Below are 23,207 nucleotides of genomic sequence, written 5' to 3'. Positions count from 1 at the left end.
CTATACCGACACACAAAGACAGTACTGGTGGTATGCCCTAATCCTAACCATTTTATTCCATCAAGGAAAACATGCTCTCTCTGGATATAATAATAATTTCTTTTTCCCGTTCTGTATGCATCTGCCTGTTAAAAGGATATTGTTTCCCCTCGTTTTACTCACTACCCTTGTGCTTATCCAGGTACGATGTATTGCTACGGACCTCGAGAGGAAAAAGGATATCATGAGGGGGTGGGGGGGGGGTTAGGTGTTATGAATTGTTACAATAGGGACTCTCAATAAGACAAGTCCTCAATTCGGTTAACTGTAGAACACCATTTTTACGTAGAAGCCGAAGTGTATCTGTCGGTAGGGAAACATTCATTAAACCATGTTTGTTCAACCAGTTTAGCTGCTTTATGGTGCAATTTGTGGAGGCTCAAACTCACTTGGGTTTCTTTGAGAAGTTGATCCTCCGTTTAGGTACAATCCACGTTAACTTGTTAAGCAATCATCCCCGTTGCTAATGAAATGTATATCGATCTTATCCGATAATCCAGTCGTGTCCGTTTTATTGCCACAATATCCTGCTCTTTCCGGCGGTTCGTTAAGAAACTTGGTTTTAGTGTTACGTGTTATGATCTTGGTTGTACTTGGAATAAGAGTATGTGGAATCAGAGTATGTTGCATATGTGCATAAAGACTCTGCCCTGGTTGAGATTTGGAGTTTTTCTCAAGGACGTTGGGATTTGGAGTTACATGTGAAGTTATCAAAATTGTAGCTTGGATCATTACAGACAGGTTAAGATATCCCTTTTGGATTTGGATAACAGAAGTTAAAATCTTGTACAATTTTAGGTTGACTTCACTTTGTCATATACTCATTTGTGAGAGATCTATTGTCAAATTAATACACCCTTTCCAATTTTTTTTAACATCTTTTGCCCGGTCCTTACTTTTTATTTTGATGACTTACACAATCTATCATTCTATCATTGCTATGTGAATGATTGTTAGTTGTTGATGTGTATGGAACACGGTCTCGTATTATGCACGTTTTGATAATTGCTTAGCGAGGATGACTCTCCTTAGCATTTAAGGTATGATAAACAAATGGATGATATACATTTTGGTAACAAACTTTTCCGTTCAATATTTACCCAAAGAAACAGAACAGAGCAAAATCCTCAATAAATACAATACAAATCACTGTAGGAATATCAAAGAACGGTTTTTTTTTTCTTTTTTTTTTCCTCAATATAAATACGGAAAATATAATTAAAGAACCACTAACGAAATTCACTCCACACACAATCACGCATAACCCAATCTCAATCTTCCGCTCCTAAGCTAAACGAATGTGAAGCTCCAAATCGCTGAAAAGGCTTATATAATTAAGTGTAGCTGTCTCAGTCTCTGCAACCTTCATCTCTAGTTCTCAGCTGCACCATAACGCTTTGCTTTGTCTCTGCACAAATTGGATTAAAAAAAAACTAGTTAGCTTACACTTTTGATGAACACGTCGTCGTCGTTTTTTTTAATACAAACGATAGTCTAAACTATAAGGGAATGAGGGTTTCTCATACACTATCAATAGTGTCATAGGGGTTCGAACTTGAGACCACTAGTCTACAAGTTAAGACTCTTTTTCACTGGACTAGACCCCATTGACTGGTGAACATGTTGTTTAGCACTGTGCAAAAGGAAATGAGATGCAATGTCGAAACATGGTAGGCCACCAGCTGTAAAGCCATGTTTCTGAAGCAACATGTTAATATACAGAGTTTATGCCAACACATGCCACCACATGACAGCACATTCCAAACTTTTATTTGGTCAATTCTTTCACCCAAAAATTCAAGAAAAAAAGAAAGTAGGAAAACATGAATGAATTCTCAGCAAAAAAAAGAAGATATAAAACAAAATCTTAAACAGGTGATGGGACAGTGTTTCGTTAGGAGTCTTAGGTGAGTTTGAGGTTGTTCATGAAGAGCACATTTAGTATATCTTGTTCTTCCCACTCAGATCGATAAAACGACCTTTTATCATACACTATGCACAATAGAGTTCACAACATAAACTAATCTAATGATAATTAGACTATGATCTTGATGTAATTTACCTCGAATTATCGATTGGATCGATGCAGAACTTCGAAAAGTCCACAGCAACTCTTCCATGAAGTTGGTTGCAGGGGGCGTCCAGTGACAGAGACAATAGGCTGCCAACACACGAAACCAAGAGATGATCATTCAATTGAAAAGAATTTCATGTGAGCTAGAAAATATTAAACATGTAAAGAAACAGTTTAATCAACTTAATTACCGGATTTCCGGTGCTTTCAGGAATCACAGGCTTCCCATACTCTTCTCCAGCATCAGCTGATTCAAGTGGAGGAGGAACCTGATCAGGCGACGGCTTCGAGGATCCATCAACAACATTCTCACTAGATGACTCTCCAATTGTCTCTTCAATTCCCTTTGACACCACATCTACAACCTCACTCTTTTCTTCAACATCTGTTATGACTGGAGCAGGCTCATCATGCTCACTCAAAGAAGGCAATGCTGGTTCCTCAACCTCCTTGGACACCAAATCTGTTTCAGCTAAAGAAACCCCATTGCTCTCATCCAAATATGTCAATGTTTTTTCCTCAATCTGCTCTGACACCAAATCTGTTATGGCCGGAGAAGATTCATAGGTCCCGTCGACAGATACCAAAACTTTCTCCTCTTCTTCCTTCACAGCTTCCAAATCATCAACAACACCTTGATCCAAATGGTTGGACAGAGATTCAACAGTCTCAACAACCACTACGGAAACTTCTTTCGTCTCCTCCACTTCCCCTGAATCCGCCACTTTAGCACTCTTCTCACCAGCTTCTGTCTCTTCATCCGAACTGCTACTACTCGAACCCGAATCATCACCGTCATGGGTTTTCTTTCCAGCCGCAGAATAATCATCAATAACTATGTCCGTCACAGATTCAACCACCTTAACTTCATCATCTGGTTGAACTTTCAGGGTCTCCTCTAAATTCCCGTTTGAAGAATCCGCCATTTGGTTAAGATCTGCGGAAACTTTCCGTCTCTCTTCTTCTTCTCCTCCTAATGAATATTGATAATCAGAATGGCTTTGACAAGTCACAGAAGCAGTCTCACAACCACTCAATTCTTTGCCATCACAAAATTTCAAGTCATAAATTTCTCTCTCTCTCTCTCTCTCTCTCTCTCTCTCTCTCTCTCTCTCTCTATATATATATATATATATATATATTAGTTTAACATGGTACAGAGAGAACAAAAATGGAATTAAGAAAACATAAAGGAAATTACAGATGGATCAATCAGAAATAAAGTCAAACTATGTGGAAGCCAATTTCCAATTAAGCAAATAACAAATAGGAATCCAATAAAGAGAAACAGTAAGAGAGAGAGAGAGAGAGAGAGAGAGAACCTTGGACATGAAGGATAGGTGGAGACTGGTGGATGGATTCTTTGGTTCGCGTCATTTGTTTCTTAGCAGATTTTGAAGTGGTTTTCTTTGGACGTGAATGCGAACGTGAAGGCATGGCCTGCTTGTTGACTGGTGGCTGTGAGTTTACAAAGAAATAATATATTCATATGGAATGGCAGATAGAGCAAAGAAAGAATGCCGTGAGTTTGATTTTTAACGTTTTTGAAATTGGAACGGTCAAGGAGGGAAATACAACGCTACATCTGCACATATTTGATGCATGGGGGGCCCTCCGGAGTTAAAAAGGCGGGAGCTTTACTAAACGGTTTCAATGCTTCAACCAAGAGTCACCACCAGTGTGCGACTTTGTGTTTCATTGGAGTGTTTTTTGGCAGTGTGAAAAAGTTATATTCCTATACTTAAAACCATTTTTCTGTAATGGTTGATCGACATAGATCTTTATTTGGAATTAAAGAGGTATTTTTTATGTTTAAGACGTGCGAAGTATTTTTTAATGAAATTTTATACATACTATTTTTATTTATTTATTTATGAGTTTTTAACTACAATGGTTTATGAACTTATACTCAAGTTTCATTTTGGTTATTCAACTATTTTTTTTGCCATTTTGATTTTCCAACTCTCTCATTCGTTCCTATTCAGTCATTCCATTACATCATTTGTAAATTTCACCGTCAATTTGAAGAGTAAAACCCTCATTGTGGGTTATTTATAGGGGAGGTGAAACTATTGAGGTGAGGGGCCATCTCAAGATTGTGATACATGTGAGTTGTGAGGGACCATCTCCAAAATGTTAATGGAGACCTCTACTAGTTTTAAAGCTGTATAATGTAGTGGTGCTTTTAGTCCTTGTAGTTTATCACTTTTTCCACTATGATCCTTGTAGTTTTAATTTCGAGCAATTCAAGGACAATCTCTAATTTTTTGCCTAATTACTTTAATGTGGAGGGGCATTTCGGCTTAATCATGCATCCCCTCCACAACTACTCCCTAGCCACCCAAGCAACCCTTATTGTAGCTTTTCTTATGCTTTCAAGTCTCAAGCCCCCTACTTTATCATGGGTTCATGAGGAGAGGTTTTAGGCAAGGCATGGAATTAGTTTTGGAGTTTGATGAGAGAGCGATAGTGAGGGGAAAAGGTGGTTGTGGAGGGAGGGAATAAGGTGATAGTGGGGGTGGTTGGGTCGTGGCTATAGAATTGTTTGGGCCAAAAGAAATTTAAAAAAGCACCAGCCCATCTTCGCAAAGAAAGGGCCATAAAACAGAAAGGAGCAGAAAAATGGGCTTCAATTACCGGGTCAAGAAAGAGCCCAATCCACGTCAGAGACCTACGTCTTTTTCGAAAAAGACAGAATTGTAAAAAACGCCAAATTAAATGGCGGTTACAAAACTAAGCAGATCGATAAAAGAAAAATTGAATTGGGCCCAGTCTACAAAAACCTACAATTTCTCTCAAAAAGCCCGGGAACAAATAAGCAGATTTTTTCTGGGGAACCTGTTCTCAAGGTCTAAAATATCGATGATATCGGAAATATCGGTAGTCCAAAAATATGGAAATTTCGATGGAAATATCGGGATATTATCGATATCGATAAAAATTGAATAAAAACCACGAAAATTGTAAGAAAAACTTGGAAATTTTTATTGAAACTTTGGAGAATGTCAATTTAGTCAATTATCTATGAGTTTATCACAAAAAATTAGAAGGAAATGCATTGCATGATGGATTTAACTAATTTAAGTTGATTATACAGCAAGCGGGCAAACACTATGAGTGTAAAAAATATGTAATAATTAATGCAAAAGATTAAATACACCGTAATCATTCATATATAATGATTTACTATAATATTTTACACTTTATACATTTCATGGTAAGATACATAAATGACTTAGTACCACATAGAGTTCCTACGAGGTTCAAAATTTTCACTATCTTCATCATCTCTATGTGTAGAGTAAGTGTATTGTGAAGAGTAGTCATCAAATGATAAATCCCCAAAATAGTTTTGCATGCAATTGTTAACATACCACCCATATAAATATAAATATTTTAGCATATTATCACAAAAACATAAGTGATATGGTGTTTAAGGTGTTGGAGGAGTAAAATAGGAGGGGTTCATATCCCCTTTGTGCTTGTTTCTCCCCTTTTTCCCTTTTTTTTTTAAATAACTTTTTTTTCCTTCACATCGATATTTTCGATATTTTCGATATTTTAGCGATATTACACAGATATTTTGACAAAATATTGCTGAAATGTGAGCGAAATTATCGACATCGATATTTTTCGATATTATCGTCGATATTGTCGATATTTATACGATATGTACATGGATATGTTCCGAAATATCCGTGATTCAAAAAAACCGAAATATCCTCGATATTTTCTCGATATTATCGATATTTCAGACTATGCCTGTTCTCAAGGAAGCCCACGTGACTGACTGGAAAGACTTTGGAAAGTCAACATTTTCAACTGAGTTGATAAGAGAGTTAAATAGGGGTATGTTTGAAAAAGACATTTGAAAAATCTCTGCCACTAGAAGATCAAAATCCCTTTTATATACTCAGAGAAAATTCTGCTCCAAGGAAAGGCACCATTTTCGAGAGATAAGCAGACTGTGTTTTGAGATAAGTAGAAAGTAGGGAGTTGTTCAGATGGAAAATCAAACTAACCATCACAATTTGAGCTCTTACAAAGCAGTTGGAATTAAAGAAGAAGGGTTAGGTTTTCTTTCAGAAAATACAGGGAAGTGACTGCCTTAGGAACTGACTATGGAGGGCTTATCTGCCAGAATTGATAAAAACCATTTTCTTTGCATTTTTAAAAATAAAAGATCATTTTCAGAAAATCTGCCGCCCATTTTTAAAAGGATTGGAAATCCTACTTCAGCATTTCCTATAAATATAAGAGAGGGTGAACAGAGCAAAAAGACAATCAATCAAACAACAAAAAAATCAGTCAAAAGACAAAAACTCAAAATGATCACTTGATCTCAAAGAACCTTCAAACAAACTGAAGCAATTACAAGCTCATTAAGCTACAAGAAAGAAGTCAGCTACAAATCAAAACTTCTAGTTTCAGACTTAGAATAAGTCATTCAAAATGAGATTTCTCTCCTTACAAATTTGGTTCAGCAAAAGCCAAAACAAGCAGAGTTTGAGTTATTACAAATATGAAAACCTCAACAAATTTATGGAGAGCCCTGACCAAGCAGAACAGGTACCACAGTGCAGTTCCAGCTCAGTAATTCTCAAGTCCAGCCACTTATGCCCCTTTCAGACTGAAGAGGCCGCAATTCTGCCTGTTCAAAAAGTCTTCCAGGATTTGAAATATATTAAAACTCTGCCAAACTCTAAAGTTGGTATCGATTTACAACTAAAGCCTAGCAATTAAAGTTGGGAACAGTCCAGTCGAGCACAAGCATACCTAGTCCAGCCCGGATCAGAAGCTTATGTCCAGGCAAAAATGGAAGTTCAGCCCTCTTTTTGTCTTTCTAGAGTTGATTTTTTACTGTAGAGTTTTGTAAAAGTCAGTTCCGCCTGAAACCAGTTCACTTCTTTAAGATTTATTCTGGCAAGAACTACCAACATTGTACTGTGAAAAATTATGAAGTCTTCACCAGTCTGAGGCAGGAAAAGAACTTACTTGGGAGATATTCCTTACCCAAATTCACAATCGTTTGTTTAGGAATTAGTAACTTGGGGCGCAAGTTTTCTATTTTTAAGAAGTCTGCTAGAATTTTTATTATTAGCAGTGACACACTCGCACACTAAAGAAAGTTGACTTGTTGACCAGTCAATGGTTTTCAAGGCAATGAGAAACTTTACCCTTCCATCACAGGAGCAAACATCAAACGGGTGAATAAGAATAGGGAGTGAGTTGAGTTAGGAGGAAGAGGTTGGGTGGGGACGGGGAGGGGGGGATAGGAGAAGGTGGTTGGGAAGGGGCTGCTGGATGTTTGTAGGGGTGGTTGTGGACGGATTATAAGTTGGACCGAAATGCCCCTTCATATTAGAGTAATTTGACTAAAAAATGGAGATTGTCCTTAAATTGCTCAGAATTGAAACTACATGAACAAAATTGATCAAATTGAAACTACAAGGACTATAGTGATAAAAATGATAAGCTACAGGGATAAAAAATGACTTTATGCCTAATTTAAATCTATTTGTACCCCCATAACTTACAAGTTAGGGCTAATGACAAAAGACACCCTATAAGTTTGGGGTCATTCTAAATATGGACCCCAGGGTATCAATTTTATCAATTTACAGCTTACGTTTTCAAAATCGTCCAATTTCATCCTTCCGTTAAGTTGACCACATGGTCAATTTTTCAATGCTAATGTGGCACCTTGATTTTAGACCACTTGAAAAATGGAGATTATAAAGATTAGTCTAAACACAAATTATACTCACAAGTACACAAGGTCAATCGTAATATAGTATGGAAAATACGAGGTCATTCCCACGAGGATTGAGTTCAACTTCCAATTAGTCTAACCTAATTTACTTCACAAAATACTTTAACTACTCTAATTATATAAACAAGAAATTAAACACATAGCATACTCAGGTAAACACAAAAGGGGTTTGTGAAAGAATGATTTAATTACCAACGAAATTAAAAGACAAAACAAATAGAAAGTCACGAAACACAAGGATGAGAAATTCAAATTGATAAAAGCATTAGGACAATGAATTCATCACTAGTAATCCGATATAGCCTCTTATTCACCTACCTATTAACTAACCATTTGATGTCGCCGCTTAGTTTTCCTTTTTCATGAATTACCTATGATATTTAGGTTAACTCGTATATTTATATATGCAATTCGCCCATGGTATTTAGGTCAAATATCAACATATAGAAACTCGTTAAGATTAGTGAAAACCTCCAATAAGCATGTAAATCCTAGGAGTTGGTATTTACCCTAGACGAGTTACAAATCATAATCACAAGAAGCGAGCCTCAAATTAAGTATGGTATTTACTCTAATTTACATCCGATTAACTCAATTAAAAGTCTAGATGGTGATCAAGCATCAAGATAATCAACCAAGTTATTAAGCACAGTGATTAAGAATCCAACATCAAATGACAATCAATAGATAAGTAAAATAAGAAAACTAGATTATCATACTAGGGCTACATCATGCCCTAGCAAAAGAAAATTAGTTACACTAATCATAGAATTCGGCATAAACAAAAACATAAGAAAGAAACAATAAAACTTAGCCAATTGCGGTACTCTTCCGGTGTCTCCAATTTCTCATAGTCTTTGCGTGTGTAACTCCCAAAGAAGTTGTTTCTCATGCTTAAATAGAACACCACACATTTGTTCCTACCATAGCTGGGCTTTTACGGCAGCCCAAAAATAAAGAAAAACCTAATTAAAACATAAATCCAAAATGGGTTGACTCCTCTTCCTACTTGGACTGAGATAACAAATCAGTTAATTTGCACGCATGTTTAGGGTCATTCCTCCTCCAAGAAAATTAGGCAAAAATATGTAAATTGTAGGTCTTTGTCTTATATTTCCAGCCATATATCGCACGCCTTGAGAAAAAAATTAGGAAAGTCTTCAAATAGTCATTCTTCCACAATAGCACAGTTTTGATGGGATTGCACCTTATGCTAACTTAACTTCAAAGACTGCTCTCATTGGCTACTCAGAATATTCTACAAAAATTCCACAATCATCTTCAAGATCTTAGCTTTCATCTCCAACTGGTCTTGTACTAAAACTCCACCAAAAAGTCGTATTTCCATTGAAAACCATTTACTTGCTATAGAAAGCTGAAAATTGAGAAAATAAAGTAATAAGTCCCTTTTAAACCAAATTCTCCTACAAAAACCAAGTATAAAGAGTACATAAATGTGTAAATTTATGGACTTATCACACCCGTGGGACCCAGCCCACTAACGATTTGACCATTCCGCGTATGACAGTTGAATGGTATTTTTGGGTTTCGACAATTCAAAAAAGAAAAAAGAAAAAAGAAATTGAGCCCAATTTCACAAAAATCCCCAAAAGTCGTCCTCAACCTTAGTTTTAACCTAAATCCTAAAACTACATAGCTGAGAGCTAAGAGCTATGATTTTGAAGAAGTGAGAAGCCCAAAAGGTTTATTCGACTGTTCGTTAACCCAGAAAACGAAGGAGAAATGAAGCATAAGGCGACGGTGTGTTGGTGTGGTAAGAGTGCGAGAATCTAAACCTCATGGACAATTTCGAATCCTAGGAGGCGATTTGCTCTATGTGCAAAGGTAAAAAACTGGATTTTATGCAAAATTTTAGATTTTGAATTGTAGCAGGTGCAAATATGAATTTACAGAGTGGGTTTTGTGCAGAGTAGATGGGGTTGTGATTTCTGGATTTGGTATGATGTGAAAATGTGTGAAAGGTCTAAAGTTGTGATTCCGGGCCTGCTAAAATCGTGGGATAAGTTAAAGAATTCACTAGCAAAGGCAAAACGTAGAGAGAAGGTTCTTTGGGCAGTATTGGTGGTGTCATGGATGCTTATTGTAAGGTTCTTCTTTGGAGGGAATGGTGGATCAGACGGATTGAAGCTGAAGACTTTGGAATTGGCATGAAATGTGGTGTTTTAGGAATGCACTGTGCTTTTGGTATGGAAAGTACCGTGCTTGTGGTGTAATGTACTATGCTTTTGGTATGGAAAGTACTGTGCTTGTGGTGTAAGAACATGTTTTCGAAAAAAGAAGAAGAAGAGAGAACCTGTTTTCCAAAACAAGACAGTTTCATATAGCGTCTAAACTATTAAGATGGACGTCTAGAAAAATATGGTGGATAAATGAAAACTTTTAAGACAATATATCACATGCACGCGATTTAAATATGAAACTGTTGAAACAAACATCTATATAAATACAATTGCGAAAAAATATTTACGAAACTTTATAAGTCGTGCATAGCGCGCGTGATTTAAAAAGAAACTTGTTTTACTCGCGGAAGCGCATGCAGAAAGACTAGTATGTATTATATATATATTGTCTGACATTGTTTTCTTTTCTTTTCATTTAGATATTTGATTAAAATACAATATTATTTTCCTTAAAGGACCAACACCTACCTATCTTATCTTTCCTCTTCTTTCACGTGTCCCTGCCTCCCTCCCAGTTCCCAGTTCCCAAGTTTTTTTTGCTTTGTTAAACTTATCTTTTTTATAGGTGCAATATTTCTTGAAAATCTATTTTGAACCTTTGACAATTAGATTAGGGCCTTTCCACTCGAAACACAGAGAAGGTTCAAAGAGAGAGGTGGCGGTGAGCAGTGGCGGATTCAGAAATTTTCATTCCAGGGGTCAACATGTAAAAGGTTAAAAAAAATTCTATACAAAATAGACCCGTTGAAATGAAACAATAATACTCTAATTCATAGTTAATAGATAAAACCATACAAAATACTCATGTTCATTATCAAAGAGAATTGCATCAACTTCAAAAAATAGACACACATTGCAATACGCCAGAAATATCTCTAAGAATGTGATAATAAACCAAAAAATTAGTGCAATCATCTTCGCCTCCCAAGGCGTCTCGTCTAATTCGATATAAGAACTGGCATATCTTAGCGCAATCCTGCTCATTTTAGGGCATTTACGTCATTTTTTAGGTCCGTCGTAGTTTTGATACGGGGCTCTATCTGCGTTCTAACTCTCAAACTTTGGACGCTTATGAGTACTGTTTTAGGGGGAGCTTATTCAAGCAAATATTTCTTCAATACGTAAGAGTTAGGTTATTCTTGTAAAACTCTTTATGGATTTAACATATAAGGCTTTTTACCTAAATTGACCTTAGGTTCTTTCGTGCATTCATATCATACATGAAAAATTGTTTTAAGAAAAAATATTGGCTAAGTATGAAAAATGATTTTTCAGAATAATCATTTTCTCAAGATAATTTTTGGCGGCTTTTATTCCTTACACATCAAATAAGAAAACTTGATTTTATTGAATTTTATTATGAAGTATATATTGACTTAATGAGCCATCATTTTTAGCATAAATCATATTTTACACTACAACCAATTTTTCATATTTTGATTTGGTGGGAATTTGATTTTCTAGTATTTTTATTTGAATCCAAACGGGGGGTACTTCCTTATTTACATTGTAAACTTAAGTAAATGTCTTTGACATTTACTTAAATGTTGAAAATAGAAATAAGGTAATCTGCCTGCTGTGCTGGTGTGCTGCGCCCTCAGGATTTTATCAAGCAGTTTAGGGGTAATTTGCAGGGGTCAACATCTTCGCCTCCAATGGTGAATTTCGGGTTTGCAGGGGTTAATTGACTCCTCTTGCCCCTATGTGGATCCGTCCTCGAGAGTGAAAGCAGCAAAGAGGAGCATAGTGAGAGACCGAGACAGAGAGCAGAGAGAGGTCGATGAGATATCGGAGACAAGGAGAGGAGAGATAGCTTTGAGTTGAGAGTTCGAGATTAAAGTGAGAAAGCTTTACGCCGTGTCTGTATCTCCTTCTCGCTCTCCTCTTTGTTTAGGTACCATAAATTTTTGGATTTATGGAACCGCATCCGTAACTGTAGATTGTGGTCGGTATGAGAAACCGCAGATCTTGGTCGGCTTTCGTAATATATCGGCTTCTTTGCGGTAACAACTCCACGCCCAAAGTCTCTAAGCCCAATTCAATGTGGGCCCATAACAAACCAAAGTTAGACCAATTTTACATTACAATTCTCAAGCCCTGCCCTCTCCAAAAACCCTAAAACTAAAACCTCCAAAGTTCCAGTCTTTCCCGAGTTGTCTTCTCTCTCGACCACCCCTTTTTCTCTGCCCCATTCTCTTCCTCTGCCTCCATGGCTACGATCACTCCAGCTCCTACAGCTTCCACAACCAAACCCACCAAAGCCATCACCAAGACGGTGCGGAAAGCTGTAAATGCCCTCCTCAAATGGCGAAACTCCAAGTTGCAGACCGAGAAACCGGATCTCTTAGAATCCGACGAGTTCGCCTATCTCGTTCTCACCCTCAAGAAAATCCCACCAAAGGCTCGCATAAACGCCTACAAAGTCCCTCTCCCAAATCCTCTCCATTCTCAGCTCTCCGAGCTCTGCTTGATATACGACGATGGACCCAAGTCCAATCTCACCAAGGATTTCATCCAAAAGAAAATCAAGGCCGAGAACATACCCATCTCGAAAATTTTGAAGCTTTCGAAGCTCAAGACTGATTACGTGCCCTTTGAAGCCAAGAGGAAGCTGTTGTATTCTTATGATATGTTTTTGGCTGATAGGCGGATTGTGCCTTTGCTTCCGAAGTATTTGGGGAAGCAGTTTTTTAAGAAGAAGAAGATTCCGGTTCCTGTGGACTTGGAGCACAAGAATTGGAAAGAGCAGGTTGACAAGGCATGTGGGTCGGCCTTGTTGTTCTTGAGTACCGGGACGTGCAGCGTGGTCAGGGTAGCGAAGGTGTCGATGAGCGTTGATGAGATTGTGGAGAATGTGCTTGCGGCGATTAATGGGATTGTGGAGATTGTGCCTAAGAAGTGGAGGGATGTGAGGTCATTTCACTTGAAGTTTCTGGAGTCGCTTGCATTGCCGGTTTACCAGGCCGTGCCCGATTTGACATTGAAGATTGAGGGAGCTAAGAGTGATGAGGAAGGTAAGGAGGAAGTGAAAAAGGTTGTTAAGTCTGAGAGTAAGAGTTTGAAGAGTGAGAAAGTGAGTAAGAAGAAGGGTAGAATTCATGAAGTGAGGTATATGGATAGCAATGCTGGTGAGGTGCTTGATGATGATGAAGTGGTTGCTGAAGGGGATATTGGAGATGGTAAGCAACGTGAGAATGAAGAACCGGGTAATGGTGAATTGGGGAAGAAGAAGAGGAAGAAGGAAAAGGTTGTTGGTGAGTCTAAGGGTGACAAAAGGTTGAAGAAATCAGCTAAGGTGAAAGATGATGCTGAACTAAATGGGGAAAAGGGTGAGTTTAACAATGAGAAACAGTTGAAAAAGTCGGCTAAGGTGAAAGATGGAGATGATGAGGTTCCTGTTGAGAAACAGTTGAAAATTTTGGCTAAGATGGTAGATGAAGATGATGCCACTATCAAGCATAAGAAAGATGGGTTGTCTTCGAAGGGGAAGAAACAAGATGTTACAAAGATGAAAGCAGATGATTTGCCAGTCAAGGGCGAAGAGTCTGTTGGAAAGAAGGAGAAGAGGAAGAGTGAACATGTGAAGTTGAAGAGCGGAGAAGCAAAGCCGAAGATGGCTAAGAGAAGTAAGAAAGCAATAGAGTAATTCAGCATAGCAGGCTACAGACGGGAATTCAACACATCCGAGCAAGTATGGCTGTCCATGATAAGTCTGTTTGGCAGAAATTTTGATTGTTCAGTATTTTATTGTGGTATTGATGTTATGATCTTTTTCTTATTTTATGAATTGACTCTGCCTATTTAATTTATGTCTTCGTTATGGCGATCATACAAAATGGTTATGTTTCTATTTGTTTGTGCATGTGCTTAAATCTGAATTTTGAACTAAGGTTGAGTCACTCTGAGTCTATTACTTTCCCATCATGGGTGAATTTGCATCTCTATTTCCAAGAGGGTGAGACCTTGAAACTTCAAGGAATGAAAATGAGTGCTGAAAACAATCTCTGTATAATTTTCGGGAGTTTGTTTCCTTATTTGCAATCAATAGTAGTTACAAGTGATCTGGAGAAGTGATGGCAGAATGATGACGACTAATTGAAAATTATTTTTTATTAGCAAATCCATTCCTTTGTTTATAGTTCATTCCATTAGCCACTTAGTGATTGACAAATCACTTATGATTAGAGCATGAATAATTCAAGCATATTAACAAGGTCCCTTGATGATGTGTTATAGTTACAAATCAACAGATCATCACAGCATTTCTTTGCATAATCTGGTTCTTCATTTTAAGTGCAGCAATGTGTAGCTTAATATCATGCAAGCCTTTCAATATTGATTGAACTGCTCCTTCATACCTGGTGTATTGAATTAGAATAATTGTGGAATGTATATAGGAGGTGTAACTCAGTCAATATTCCTTGTCCATGAGTTGTCTGCTGATTTTGTTCAAGGTGTGCAAAACCCCACTCTGAGCACTGTTATCTCTTTCATCTGATGAACTCTCGCAGACGGAAGTATGGGGTTAACATTTAATATCGTTGGAACTTTGCATCGTATTACTACTGATACTTCCTTAAATCTTCTCATCTCCTGATTACTTTGAAGTAGTCAAATGCATAAATCTTGCAACTTCAAGCAGGAGGGAACCATATATGTGTTCTTTATGCAGCCACCTTGTCTGTTTTGGTATTTCAGGGAGTGGTTTTGTGTCTTGGTTAAGAGTTAAGACTGCATGGACTGACTTTTGCTTTCTTTTCTTCACAAATCAACGTGGATTGCTTTCTCATAAATAAAAAACCATGGATCGTTTACAGAGAAATTGCATTTATAATGAGAGTTAACCCTCTAGCTTGGTAGTATTCTATGCTTACAAATACCAGAAGGTTGGTCAACATGTGAGTAAATTCAGTTGCAAGGTCCAATCTGAAGGCAACATTGTGCTCACCTTAGAACAGATTCATTTGCAAGATCCTATCTGAAGGCATGCTACCCAAAAAAAACAAGAAAAAAAAACCAATTTGAACACCGGGCAGCGCTTAATGCCAATCAACCTAGGATTCTAGTTTGGTTTGTGATAACAGGACAAGGGTAAGATATTTACCATTTTGGCTTTACATATCACCAATATAAAAAGATGAGTATCTAAGGTTTCTAAGAAATCTGTTTGCATCAGGTTGGCGTGATGCGGAGTGAAGCTTTTACAGAAGCATACCAGGCTCAATCACAATCACAGCCATTCTTGTAAATGACTTTTAGCTTGAGTGATTTAGAGTAACATCTTGCACCTGAGGTCCTTATTCAATTCCCCTTTGCCAAATATTACTTTTTAATTTAAAAAAAATACTGCCCTGTTTTGGTTTAATGGTCAATAACGTTTTGATCTTAACCACAATATTAAGAGAGGAGTTTCTCAAAGTAAAGTAATAATACTAATAAACAATTAGGTGTTTCTTCTGCTAACAATTTAGATGGCAAGGCAAAAGAAAGATAGAAAATTTAAAAATTAAAAAAAAATTAATTGGTCCGACTGAAATTACTGTAGAATGGACTGGACTGGACTGAAGGCCAGTCGACAAGAAAATTTGGCGGGAGGGGCAGGAGAGGAACAGTCAAAGTTTAAGCCTTCTCGTAATTCGTGCAAATCCTAAAACCCTCCTTAAACCTACAGACACAGCACAGAAGCACCCACGCATAGACTATATATATTGTCGATCGAGAGAGAGAGAGAGAGAGAGAGGGAGAGAGCGAATCAAACCAAGTGAAAGTGTAAAGGAAAACAAAAAACCAAAAAGCAAGAAACAATGATAGCTGCAACTCCAACCCAATCTCTTTGTCATGGCTCTTCTTCCTTGTCCTGGAGGCACATCTCATTGGAAAGCTGTCTCCAATCTTCAAGGTAACTGCTTTTGGGTTTCTCATTTAGTGCACAAATTTATTTCTCTTCTTTTGTTATTGTTTTTTTTTCCGCTGTGTTGCTGTTGTTTTGGGTTGCATTGAACCATCCAAGAGGGAAAGTCCTCAACTTGAATTTATTAGTCACATTGGTGCTCATGGGTTCGATTGAGTTAATGGGTTTCATTCTCTGGTCCCAAATGATGGAAAGATTTTATAAAAGGAAGAAGGAAAGATTCGCATATTTGGGTCCTTTTGAAATTTACATTTCCAGCAAGTTTCATATGGGTGGGTATATATCTTTATTGCTTAGATAATTTTGATAACCCTACCGAATGCTGAACAATGTTGCATTCTGAAATCTGAATTTTTGGTGTTTAATGGGTTCCATTATTCCAAGTATTATGAATCTTTGTTGTATGGGTCACTGTTGCAAAGTGGTGTGGGTTTCTTGAGTTAATGGTTTGAGAGAGAGAAATCATACACTTTGCAAGTACAAATCAAATGCCAATGTGATAGTAGCTCCTTTGCCTTTCAATTCAAAACCCTGTGACATGCTATTTCATGACTGAAAGCGCAAAGAACTTTAGGAAACATAGAAAGCCTTGCCTAATAATCTCTACAACACTGGAGCACCCCTTTTCATCTACCCGCATCAAAGCATGTAGTTTGAAACAAGGTGAGAAGGAGCAGTGGAAATTAATATCTGCACCAAGGACATCTGATACAATAGCTCTGCAGAGTTTGAAAGGGAAGAGATATATATCTGCTAAGGACCTCCAGGCCACCTCCTGGCTACCCTTATGTACAAGTTATATGGTCAGAATCACTGTTAAGGCTAGAATTAATTACCTTGACTGTAATAAATAATGGAGAACAAATGCATCTTGTCAATAGTATTCAACTTGATTTGAATATTAATGGTGTGCAGTGGTTTGAGAGAAGAATAGTTGCAACGGGCTTAGTGCCCAGTGGCTTTTTTCCATTTTCTTTCCTGGAGGTTGTTCTTGGTACTGAGTAAATGGCATCAAATCAGAAATTCAATCTTGGGCTAAAGAAAGCAATAAAAAGCCTGTGAGGTTTCAAGCGAAACAGAAAGTTGAAGCAGGCGACAAAGGTCTGTTTCTGTGATGAGGTCCGGAAGTAACCTGATTAAATTTATCAGGCTTCAATAATTGCCTCCATTTATGTCATTGTGAGGTTTTTCTGAAGAAGTCGTCCATAGGCTTGTAGAGCTGAAGGAATAAGAGGTTAAGTCTAGAGGGGCCACACCTGAAAACTGATGCCTTGATTAAGATAGATTCCTATCAGTCTTGGTTCCCCTGTTCTCCTTGTGTGATTATATGGTCTTGTAGGGAAATGGGAGATGTTAGGCTTGAAGTCATCGGACTGTTTTTATTTACAACTGAAACTTATTAAGAAGGAAGAACAATGTTGCTCGAAGGTTTTCATGTGAAGTGTGAGTGAGAAAATAGATGGCTACAAAACTGATATATGAATGTTGCAAACCTCAGAGTTATTTCATGAAAGGCATTATTGTTTCCCTCTTAAGTCTGGCTAAAAAGTTGGTTTGGGTGCATTTGGCTTTTTGACTGTTGTGTGGGCTGCAGATTGTGCTTTTGTTAAATTTGAGGAAATAATATTTTCTGTTTATGGTATTTGGAGTTGTCTCATTCAATTCTGTTGTCTTCAATGCCAGAGGTAGCAGTGATGCATGCTTTATGGACTTTGAATGGTTCAAGTTTCATACAGGAGTGAGCTCGCAATTCTGCACATCACTGCTGGAGTACGTAAAGCGATAAGTGGTGTGTGGAGTAGGGAATGAAGCTATTGGTCCGTTGTGCATTTAAAAAATGTTACAATTTGATAGTTCTTGTGGAAGAATTCAGAGATCTTGACGTAATTTGTATTGTAGTCTTTGTACTGAAACTCTATGGTCATTCCATAGGCTGATTCTGTAATTGTATTGACTACGTTGTATCTGATTCATCGTGAAGAAATCTAAATTTTATTTTCCCCTTCCGAGTTCTCTTTTGCTATATATTGGAATGTGACACTTCATTTTTTGTAATCTTAATTTCCGTCTCGACTGTGCTTTTTTTGTGGTGAGATGTATTGTAAATCATGAACTAGAATTAGAAAATCAAGATTTTCTTTGTCCCAAAAAAAAACCCGGGAGATTAAAGCTTGCCAAATTTGAAATTGAAGATTGGAGACACTCTAGCAGATAAAGATGAAACAGAAAGGAAAGAGCCATGAGAATGGTGCAATTATGCAGACTAGGGGTGGGCATTAGAACCGCAAAACCGCAAAACCGAACCAAACCAAACCGAAAAAATCCGGAAAAAACCGTGTTGACTAAAAAAGTCAAAAACCGAGTCAAATCCAAACCGAACCGGTTCAGACCGGTTCCGGTTCCGGTTTTCTACTACAAGGAACCGGTCCAATCCGAACCGGTCCAATATAATTAATTAATATATATTTTATATATTTTATATATTTATATTTTATATTTTATATATAGTTAACATGTGGCTGTTTTGTATTGGGTATCTAAAATACTACCGTACGCACACACACACAGGATCATCACAACTAAAACACACGATTTAGGGGTTTCTTCTTCCTTCTTCGATTTTTTTCCTCTCCCTCTCTCTGATTTCAGAGCCGCCGAACCCGAAGAACCTTTCCTTTCCTCTGCGTGAAACCATTGTTGCAGCCATCCTTGTTCTTCTTCAGCCGTCGCGCCGTCGTCCTCGTCACGCAAGCAGGTTCAATTCTTCTGGCTTTCTTTTTTCTTTGTTTTTTCGTTTTGTTTCTTTTCCCCCTTCGATTCTCTGTCTGACCATCTCTATGTCCATTATTGAGCTATGAGCTGTATGTGTTAAGTGAGCTTTTATGTAATTTGTGATTTTCAGGCAAGAAGGGCATTGCGGGCTTTGAGGGGGTTGGTGAGGTTGAAATCATTGATAGAGGGCCAATCTGTTAAACGGCAAGCAACTACCACACTAAGATGCATGCAGACTCTTGCTCGTGTGCAGTCTCAGATTCGTGCAAGGAGAATCAGAATGTCCGAGGAGAATCAGGCACTACAGCGACAGCTCCAACACAAACAAGAGAAAGAGCTTGAGAAATTCAAAGCTTCTGTAAGTTTATAAACTTTATATTATGTTTATTTAAGCTGTCTATGTGTGCTCCTGTACAATTGTGATGGTTGTGGTTTGTTCATCTATTTTCATCCTTTCATTCGCTTTGTTTCTCTTGTTGGTCAATTCCACAATTTGCTCGCATTTGCTCTGCCATCTGTGTGCATCTGTGTTGCAATGTTCTGGTGAAATTCGCCGGAAAACTTTTTATTAAAAAAAGAAGAGAAGATTATTAAAGTTTTCATCTGGATCCAATTTCACGTTAACTTTAAAAAAAGATTCTAAAAGAAGCAAAAATTCAACTCTCTTTTCTCCAAAATGTGAAAAAAATTGGTTTGAAGGGCCATAGTTTCACAACGAACTTCACTGGAATTTTTGCAAAGAGCCAAAAAGGTTTAATTAAGAACCCACTCATGCCTTTTGTATCGGTCAGTTGTTTGTTTTTACATTTAGCAGAAATTATATGGAGGAATATTTGGTTTTGCTTCCATGCACTGTTCTCTGAGCTTAATTTCCAATTTATTTTACCCTCTAGTTTTAGATTAGTAGAAATCTCTCTCTCATCACACACAAATGTGAAGACTTAGATATCTCTACATTTTGTAATCACCATACTATCCTAGTCGGGCTTTAATCTTTGTTTTTCAGTTTTTCAGTTTTGCAGTTTTTTAGTTTTGCAGATTTTCAGTTTTGCATATTTTTGTTTTGCTTTATTACTGCTGTTGCTGTTCAGTTTTTCAGTTTTTCATTTTGCAGTTTTTCAGTTTTGCAGATTTTCAGTTTTGCATATTTTTGTTTTGCTTTATTACTGCTGTCATAGGTTTGACAGTGTATAATTGGTTTCAGTTTTTCAGTTAATTGGTTTCTGTTTTTCAGTTGCTTTCTAGTTAAGTGTTGATATTATCATTTAGTTGGAAATGATAATTTGTAATTGGATTGTATATATGAGGGTTGTTTATGTTGTTAAGTTGTGTTTTTGTTAATATATATCATGTTAAGTTTTTTTCTTTGTTTTTTGTTTTTGTAATTTTATATGTGCTTTATTAATGTATTATATAATATGTATGTTGGACTAATATTTTAATGGGTTTATGTTTTTTTTATGTAGATATTATGAGTTCATCCACACCTAGCACCATAGCTCCAACTACTTTTCAATGTTAGGAGGAATTTAATTTGGGTTGTAATGTATATTTGGATTGAATTTGGGTTGTATTTGGCTAGTAATTTATTTTGGAACTTATTTTGTTGAAGTTTGATTTAATTTGGGTTGTAATTTATATGTTGAAGTTGGATTTAATTTGGATTGTATTTTTGTTGAAGTTGGATTCATTTTGATGATGTTGAAGTTGGATTGAATTTGGATTGAATTTTTGTTGAAGTTGGATTCATTTGAATTTGGATTGTATTTTTGTTGAAGTTGGATTCATTTTAATGTGTTGAAAGCTTGATGGAACCTCAAATTTGGGGTATGTTAGTATATAAAATACATTTTGGGCAGATTTGTTAAAATTTAAAAAAAAAAAAAAAAAAAAAAAACCGGAACCGCAAGAACCGAACCGGAACCGGACAGGTCCGGGTTGGTTCGGATTTCTGTATGGATGTTGAGCAGAACCGGTCCAAACCGAACCGGTCTGCACTATCGGATCAGGTTCCATTTTTCCCCCGGAACCGGTCCAAACCGAACCGTGCCCACCCCTAATGCAGACTGGGTTGGCCAGGCACTTATATTGGTGCAGCAGTGGAAATCACCAGTTGAGTAATTGAAATGTCAGAGCCACAACCACCACTTGACAAAAGCTAATGTGAAGGTGTGTGTTAAGAGAGAGAAGTGAGAATTGAAACTAGTGCACACAGGTTAGAGATAAGAGGCTCTGTAGACATCAGAAAATTTATATGTTGGGTTTTGTTTTCTAAGTGGTCCTCCCCTGTTCCTCTCTAACTGTTTGCAAGTCTGGTAGAGGAATAGTTCCTGCGAATATAGAAGCAAAAAGCTTATGGACAGAAAGATGACATCTTTCGTTTTCGTTACATAAATGAGCATTGAGTGTAGGACTGGAAGAGAGCTGTTGAAGTTGAAGTTTGAGGCCTTGGAAAATTAGTCGTTGACTCTGCAGGGACAGCCCCAATTGTCCTTAGCATAAGCTTCTTTCAGAGCTGGATACAGGTTTTCTGGTGGTGGTCCTGATCCCTCCCTGTAGATACCTACACAGCAGATTGCACTTGACACTCGTGAGTGAGTTAATGTTTAGAATATCGATAGTTAAATTCCTTTTGTTAACTTAAAGTTGTGGCAAAGCGACAAACTTCCTGCATCAATTGTGGATAATGCCGTTGCTATTTGCTACCAGTCAAAGTTTCAAATGCTAAAGCCAAAAGCTTTTCTCATGAAGATTGTGCTCGTGACTATTTCTGTCCTACCCAGTAACAGTTGCGATCTGGGTTACAAGAATTAAGCAGGAAAAGAAAACGAAGTGTCCCGAAGATTGCATCTTTATATTGATATTACATATGCAGGACTGGTTTGGATTTTGAGTATTTTTGCTCAAGGAACTGGGTAGCTGTAGTCCTGAGTTTATTAAGCTCAATTTTGACATGAAACCCAATGGCATTGTTGGAGAAGTTTGAACTATTATCATCTAATGATTTGGTCTCCGTTTCTATAATTTAGAGAGCTAGCTTAGATCATTTGGCATCTGGTGGCGTCTCTAGAAGAAATCTAGACCCTCGAATGCTTGCATTCGCGTGGGAGACCTTTCGGGAACTTAGGACGGTCAGTGCAGTAGTCATAGACCATGAACTTGCGTTGCAACCATCGAAGTCTGTTCCGGCCTGCAGCATTAAGCCCTTGGTTCTGCCATGCTGAGGAATTGGTAGATGTAGAGCAAGATGATGATGGTGATTCTTCTGACCCAAGGCAAGCATTGATGTTGAAGTTTCTGTAGGAGGCAGAGAAAGGAGCATGGCTCCAGTCAGTCTTCACACGCCCACCTTGTGTTGCCCAGTCATCAGCATTCCAGAAAGTTGCATAAATCTTCATGGATTGATTTTTAGGAAATGGAAGGCCAAGTGATTCCAAGTTGTTGAACACTCTAATTGGACTTCCATCCACCAAGAATCTGAAACAGTTGCACATGCGTGTGTATCACAAAGTTTTCAATCAACAAATGTTGTAAACCGGAAGAGGTTAAAATGAGAAACTTTTAAAAAAATTAATTTAAAGGTAAATATTGTTTGGTATTGGATACCAATATACAATGTCGATATTGGCCGATAAAGTTACATTTCTAATAGAGGTGGGCCATATATGACCCTATTAGAGATGTGGTTTACGTTGTGGTTAGAAATACGCTCCATGATGTTGGTGGGGGGGAGGAGTTACTTACATAATGCGCTTGCTGTTCCAAACAACGGAGTAGGTGTGGAAGTCCTTTGTGGGATCAAACCATAGGTGGAATTGTTGTTCCTTGGACCCCTGCCCTTGGGCGTAGACATTAGTATGGAGAGTGTAGGGCTCCCCAGTGGAGTTGCCCAGAAACTCCAGGTCAATCTCATCATGATTTGGACCTGAAGAAGATAACTGCATATGCATGCATATGTTTCAATAATTAGCAATGCATGCAGTGCTTATGCAAATATATACAGAAAAATTAGAGCAGCACATGCAATCACGATGGAAGAGCTATAGGGATTGAGAGTTGTTACATAGAATGTGGTGACAGTACCAGCTGAGTTCCCAGGTGGCATCTTCATTTGCACATCAAACCTTCCAAATATATATCCATTTTTGGACTGGAAACCAGCGCCAGAAACCTTGTCAAGGGAGAGCGTGACAAGTTTTCCTTCCTCGAGTATCTTAAGACGTTGATCGCCGAACATAATGTCAAAGTCCTGATAGAAATTACCAGCTAAGGCAGCCATGGCCATCAGAGAAGTTATGATCAAAGAAATAAAAAACATCAATGAGACCTGATGTGAAGACATTTTGGTTTGGTGATTGTACACAGAGCTAGCTCGATAATTAGCTTCGAAGAGAGTTGATTGGTTAGGAGGATACTTTATATAAACAAGAATTTGAA

General features: G+C 37.6%; 3 protein-coding genes and 1 long non-coding RNA gene across 4 annotated transcripts; 2 read left to right on the top strand and 2 right to left on the bottom strand.

Annotated features, from left to right (window-relative positions):
• Window positions 1,086-3,248, bottom strand: LOC18784076. The gene is made up of 3 exons (XM_007215728.2): window positions 2,305-3,248; window positions 2,102-2,200; window positions 1,086-1,447 (listed from the first exon to the last, which is right to left on the bottom strand). The coding sequence occupies exons 1-2, from the start codon at window positions 3,037-3,039 to the stop codon at window positions 2,108-2,110; spliced, it is 828 nt and encodes a 275-aa protein (XP_007215790.1). The 5' UTR covers window positions 3,040-3,248; the 3' UTR covers window positions 1,086-1,447; window positions 2,102-2,107.
• Window positions 11,721-13,986, top strand: LOC18782503 (ribosomal L1 domain-containing protein 1). The gene has a single exon (XM_020560120.1). The coding sequence runs from the start codon at window positions 12,297-12,299 to the stop codon at window positions 13,731-13,733; it is 1,437 nt and encodes a 478-aa protein (XP_020415709.1). The 5' UTR covers window positions 11,721-12,296; the 3' UTR covers window positions 13,734-13,986.
• On the top strand, window positions 18,522-20,398 carry LOC109947846. Its single transcript, XR_002270619.1, has 3 exons — window positions 18,522-18,753; window positions 18,901-19,128; window positions 20,237-20,398. It is a non-coding gene; the product is annotated as an uncharacterized LOC109947846 (long non-coding RNA).
• On the bottom strand, window positions 21,642-23,112 carry LOC18782454 (probable xyloglucan endotransglucosylase/hydrolase protein 16). Its single transcript, XM_020560623.1, has 3 exons — window positions 22,834-23,112; window positions 22,515-22,708; window positions 21,642-22,247 (listed from the first exon to the last, which is right to left on the bottom strand). The coding sequence occupies exons 1-3, from the start codon at window positions 23,110-23,112 to the stop codon at window positions 21,848-21,850; spliced, it is 873 nt and encodes a 290-aa protein (XP_020416212.1). The 3' UTR covers window positions 21,642-21,847.

This window comes from Prunus persica, chromosome G3 (genome assembly GCF_000346465.2).
Source record: "Prunus persica cultivar Lovell chromosome G3, Prunus_persica_NCBIv2, whole genome shotgun sequence".
Lineage (NCBI taxonomy): Eukaryota > Viridiplantae > Streptophyta > Magnoliopsida > Rosales > Rosaceae > Prunus > Prunus persica.
This window is presented reverse-complemented; position numbering and strand designations above follow the sequence as displayed.